A 6,146-nucleotide genomic window follows, 5' to 3' on the forward strand; every position below is an offset into this window, starting at 1 on the left:
CAAACACAAAATTTTTAAAAATGCTTTTTAAATTTTTAATAGACTGGAGAGCTGGCCCGGCAGTTAAGAGAGTACCAGCTTCACTCCAAGACCTGAGTTCGAGTACCAGCACCCAAAGGGCGGCTTGCAACTGTCTGTAACTCCAATAATAGGGTATAAGGTCTTCTAGTCCCCAAAGGCACCAGGTACACACACATGAAGTACACATACATGCAGCCAACACATCCGTCCACATAAGGTAAAAATAATTCTATAAACAAAAAAAAATTTTTGAGGAGTTTTAAACTTCCTTCAGCATGAGGTAGCTTGTGCAATATGAGAGAGAAGCAAGATTATGAGGATCCAAAAAGGGAAACATGCCATCCAAAGGCACACTGACCCTGTAGCCAAAGAGAACAAAAAAAAAAAAAAAAAAAACACTCCGTTCGTGGTTCATCCTTAAAACAGTAACCACAAAGCACTCGGGTTTCTCAGGCCCCCGAGAATTTAATGGATTTAAACAGCGCGTTCTCATAAAATCCCGTTTGTTAAAAAGTAAAAACAGCTGGATCAGGGTGGAAAACAAGGAAGAGGAGATGCCGGAGGCTCATTCCCTCTAGTGATGGATGGTACGGACGTGGGCAGGGGGCTGAGCGGGCGCCAGTCGGGCCAGCGTAGCGTGCGGGAGCCCGGCCCGCCAGGGCAGTGGAGCTGCCCACGGAGGAGGGCGGCAGGAGCGCGGGCAAGCGGGCGAGCGGAACGGGGCGGGCAACGGGCAGACTCCCCGCCCCGGGGAGGGCCCCCGCGGAGCGCCGGGCGGGGCGGCCGCTTTAAGGGGCGGCCCCGGGGGCCCCGGCCGCTCACTCGCGCGCCCAGCCACCCCGCCATGGAGCGGCCGCAGCGCGCCCTGCTGCTCGGCGCGGCCGGCCTGCTGCTCCTGCTCCTGCCCCTCTCCTCTTCCTCCTCTTCGGATGCCTGCGGCCCGTGCGTGCCGGCCTCCTGCCCCGCGCTGCCCCCGCTGGGCTGCCCGCTGGGTGAGACCCGGGACGCGTGCGGCTGCTGCCCGGTGTGCGCTCGCGGCGAGGGGGAGCCGTGCGGGGGCGGCGCGGCCGGCAGGGGGCACTGCGCGCCGGGCATGGAGTGCGTGAAGAGCCGCAAGAGGCGGAAGGGTAAAGCCGGGGCAGCAGCCGGCGGGCCCGCGACCCTCGCCGTGTGCGTGTGCAAGAGCCGCTACCCGGTGTGCGGCAGCGACGGCACCACCTACCCCAGCGGCTGCCAGCTGCGCGCCGCCAGCCTGCGCGCCGAGAGCCGCGGGGAGAAGGCCATCACCCAGGTCAGCAAGGGCACCTGCGAGCAAGGTGGGCACCGGCGCGCTCCCCGCCCGCTCCCTCCCGCCCCCGCTGCAGAGCATCCCCGCGGGAGGGAGGAGTTGGAGGCCGCGGGGTGGGGTCCCGAGCCGGGGGAACCGCCTCCCCGGCCGTCTTTTGGATGGTTTTATTTGGAGTTCCCTGTGTGCGCCAAGAAAGTGAGAAATGGCAGGAGCCGGGGTAAATATAGAAAAGATTTTTCCGAGACCTCGGGCTCCTCCGTCCCCACAGTTCACCCGTCTCTTGCGTGGCGGGGCAATTCCCAAAAGCCGCCCAGCTCTTGCAAAACCTTTTCACTTCGTTCTTTGCTTGGGTGTGTACAGAGAGGTGGGTAGACCGGGGTAGCGGAGAAATACGAAGTAAAGACTTTCAGAAAGTGGATTTAATAACTAGATAATAAGAATTTTTAAAGTTGGAGTTCATGTTAATATTCATGTACTGGAGTTTCCAATTTCAAACAGTGATCTAGCTAGACCATTATACTTGGGGATAAAAAAAAGAAAAGAAAGAAAAAGAAAAACGCAAATGCTGTGATGTGGTGGCCTCCCTGACCGTGTTTCTCTTTTGGGGCCTTGGTTTTTTGTTTTTTGTTTTTTTTCCGTAATTTGTCCACAGGATTCAAGGTTCAGCGGGAATGCCTTTGACATTATGTTTGTCTATTGTGTTCTGTACTAATCCAAACTTGCACAAATGAAGTAGGAAAAAATAAAGTCTGAGGTTGGGACAAAAAAAAATCAGAAACTTTAACTCTAGCGCCTGAAATAACATTTTCCATGAGCAGTCGTTTGAGGGAAAGTTAGAGCCCAGGGCTGGCAGCTGCTGTCCCGGCCCCGGCCAAGGTAGAAGGGGAGGGGAGGAAACTCAGCTGTTGCTTCTTGAACACAGCTCAGACTTTCTCCAGACTTTCCAAGTAGCAGTCTTTACAGCGTTTCCCAGAAATCCATGTGCAAGTAGGCTGTGTGCCATTGGCTTCAAAGTTCGATACTGAAAACCTTAGATGGTGTAACTCACAGTTACCCACTTAGGGCATTATCGCCTCAGATGTATCAAGTCACAGCCCACGCATCCCTGTTTCCAACAGAAACAGTCATTTTTCCGTTTGGCTCTTGCATGACAGTCACATCATGAAGGGAAACGCACATTAAGAATTCCTTCCAGATCTTGGGACTTTCTTACAAACATCCCAAGGGGAAACGTCTTTCCCACAGTCTCGGAGTCCAGGCCCCTTTGCCCTATCAAGGCCCATGTGCCTGGCAGCTTTCCTAGTGGTGTTGTTTCCTCCTCTTGTGACCAGTTTAGTTTGTTATTTTGTTAGTGTATTTTAATTATCCAAAATGATGGCTTTTGTTATGACACTGTATACATTTTATAAATGTGCTTTTATTCTATTTAGCCCCGTCTTTACCCTCTCCTTTCCTCCCCACTCTATTTCCTCCTCCCAAGTTGTCCCCCTCTATTTTCCTGTCTTTTTTTTTGAGGGGGGTATCCTTTTCTCCCTTGCTACTTCTTACTCTCAACACTCACACAGTCTGATGAGGAAATATGATAACTGAGCAGATCTAGGCTTCCTCATTGCCAATGGTGCCCAACTCCTCAGTCCCTCTCCAGGCTGCAGACTCCTTTAAGGCTACAGCCTGGCTTTGTCTTTATGCTTGGGAAGATGGTGAGAAATAGTATCGAAAACTGGAAACTTGACATAAAGCAAATTTTCTTCTCTCGGCGCCACGCTGACAAACACTACCCTGAGTAGTGGGGTAGGAAGGAGCCCGAGAGAGCAGGAGAGGACAGAGAGCCGCCAGGATACCTTTCCACAGCAGAGAAGAATGAGTGGTGCGGGAAACCAGGTCTTCTTTGTGCTTGTTTTGGGTCCTGGGTGTAGTTTGACAATGACAGAAGGCAGATGGACAGAGCACCATGTACTTATACTCCATTTAGTACTGAGTCTTTGCAGAGAATAAAAATGCATTTCCTCACTTCTTCTAGCCACTTCTTCCCTCAAAAGAAACTTACATTGTGTTTGCATGGAGGAGGAGAGGGTGCTTTTTTTGCAGAACTCAGCCCCGGTGAAATAGGCCATCTGCATTCTGTTCTTTCGATTTCAGTAAACATAATATTTGTCGAGCAGCTAGCCAGCTTCAGCTGCGTACAGCTGGGGATGCACAGAGCAAATCTGGTCTTGACAACTTAGAAGGTATGTGTCTGAGTGACAAATTGAGGAGCACTTTTCCTGGATCCCTGGAGCACCTCCTGGTGTTGCTCTTCACTGAAATTACCATTTAATGCCTCCTAGAGAGAGCTTGTCCTACTTGGTTCTGTATTTCTGGAGTTGAAGGCAAAGCCATCTGCTTCAAAATCTGTTAGAAAGATGATGAGATAATAATCTCAACTCTTGGAGCTGTCACTGTGGACTGAGTGCCAGCAGAATTCACTCGGGTGCCTGGCTAACTGGAAGGGGGAAGGCTTGACAAATCCGTTTAATAAAAAGAATTGAGACGGAGATGATAAGGCCTGTCATAAAGTTGGTGCTGCTCCTCTCTCCCAGTTCTCAGACCATTTGTTTACAGTACTTTTAACTCTGAGTTCCTTGGCACCCACTTTGTTACTCTGGTTATCTAGGTACCATTTTTCTTCTCTCCCTTCAGAATTTCCACTTGTGGGCCCAGAATGCCACTACTCAGGGTCTCTCTTAGTACTTCCATGGCCAAGTCTGAACTGCCACTCAGGCAAGAGGAGGGTCTTCACAGTGTAATCCCCACCTGGCCTCTCCCCTCCAGTCTCCTTCTGCTCCTGCCACAATATATGGCTGCTGTCCTGCGTGCCTTTGGAAATGCTGTGCCTTCTACCAGGAATGTCTCCTGCCTACATGCTATACACAGACACACACACAGACATACACACACACACACACACACACACGGACACACAGAGAGAAAGAGACACACAAGAGAAACCTCACACAACCTCACCCTCCGTTGGCATTCTTGTCACTTTCTCTGTGAGACCTGATTCCTCCTGCTCCATCATGTTGTCGTGACATTCCTATGTCAACATCAACAAATCCTTACTGGATCCATGCTGTGTCTGTATCCATATAAAGATGCCATGACTGACAGTCAGCTGTCGAATCTGACTCCCTGGATGTGGATGTTAACTCTGCCGTGAATCACTAGCTCTGGGCTCTCATGGCCTGTCCATAGGGTTCCTCACCTGTAGGATGGGTTGCAGTTATACCTGTCTCACGGCATTTTTCGGTGATGAAATGCCATGACAATTATCTGTAGAAACCACTGGCTGAAGACCAGTGTCATTGTTCAAACAGAAAGTTAGCACTATATGAGAAGAGAATCTTTGTCACCCAAAGAGCCCAAATCAGCCAGGGTCCAAATCAGTAACTTGAACAACTTGAACGGACTAATGGATGAATTCATTTATTCACTCTTCTAGTCACTGGGTAAACTGCTCTGAATACAAAAAACACAACTTCTTAGCTGCGACATTTAGTGTAAGCTTTAGACAGAAACAATTTTACATAGCTGTGTGTACTGTGAAGAATGTGCTACAGGGATATAGGGTAGAGGCTAGGGATGAGGGAGGCTGACAATGAGTGAGGCAGACAGAAGAGGACAGATCGGAGGGCCTCAGCAAAAGGAAGGGCAGGGCCGTTGGCCTGAGTGGAGAATAAGCTGTGCTGTATAGACCATCCTACCAGCTCAGAAGGCTCCTTTAAATGTCTGTCTCTTCCCAGATTAGAGGGCAGCCTCCATCTTATAATTCCTTTCCAACATAGTGCCTGGCTAACAGTGGGAACTTGGTATATGTTTGTCAGTTAAACAGAGGAGATCCTTAAGGAAGTGCCTTCCTCTGGGAATGTGGAAAGTGGGCACCCTGCTGTGTGCTCCCCCCCCCCCTTTTATTTCTGCCTTCCTGAAGTCTAAGCAGGGAATTTATCTGACACTGACTTAGCTTCCTGTACTCAGCCATCTTGAGCTCTAATATCATGGTCACTTTCCTCCAAATCCCAATTCTGCCGATGGCTAGAATCAGGTGCAGGGGCTGTACTGTAAGAAAAAAAGAAGCTTTAAAGAAGTTTGTTTGACAAATTTTAAACCCTTTCTTTAAGGAATGCATTTTAAACTTATTTTAAGGTTGGTAACATGTCATTTAAATACTGCTGTGCTGGGCTAGAGTGATGGCTCAGAGGTTAAGAGCCCTGGCTGCTCTTCCAAAGGTCCAGAGTTCAATTCCCAGCAATCACATGGTGGTTCACAACCATCTATTTTGTCTGCATACCTCTTCTGGTATGCAGGCAGAACACTGTATACATAACAAATAAATCTTTTTGTGCTGTTGCTGGCCTTGAGTGAACCCATGAGCTCCACGGAAGCTGAAGCAGAAGAGTCCCAACAGTCCATGAACTTGATAGTGAACCAGTTTATCTTGAGACTGGACATGTCAATGTAATGTTTTGTCGAGATAACTCTGTCATGGGGGAAGGACAGGTTTATGCAGAGGAGAGTGTCCAGATTTAGGGGGAAAGAGCCAATGATGACTTCTTGGAAAAGTGATATCCTGGCTGAGATAGACACACACACACACACAAATAGTTAGGGGCTGGAGAGATGACTCAGTGGTTAAGAGCATCACCTGCTCTTTGAAAGGTCCTGCATTCAATTCCCAGCAACCACAGGTGGCTCACAAACCGTCTATAATGGGCTCTGATATAATGCCCTCTTTTGGCATGCAGGTTTTCATGCAGATGGAGCACTCGTACATAAAATAAATAAATCTTAAAAAAAAAAA

At 49.3% G+C, this 6,146-nt stretch overlaps 1 protein-coding gene across 1 annotated transcript in view; it reads left to right on the top strand.

The window, feature by feature from the left end:
- Window positions 1-823: 823 nt before the first annotated feature.
- Window positions 824-6,146, top strand: part of Igfbp7 (insulin like growth factor binding protein 7) — a 23,718-nt gene continuing 18,395 nt past the window's right edge. The window contains exon 1 of the mRNA XM_055629230.1: window positions 824-1,337. Within this exon, the coding sequence (XP_055485205.1) occupies window positions 866-1,337 (472 nt within the window). The 5' untranslated portion in view covers window positions 824-865. The remainder of the gene's footprint in view (window positions 1,338-6,146) is intronic.

Source organism: Psammomys obesus, unplaced genomic scaffold (genome assembly GCF_907164565.1).
Source record: "Psammomys obesus unplaced genomic scaffold, mPsaObe1.curated_primary_1811, whole genome shotgun sequence".
NCBI classification, from domain to species: Eukaryota; Metazoa; Chordata; class Mammalia; order Rodentia; family Muridae; genus Psammomys; species Psammomys obesus.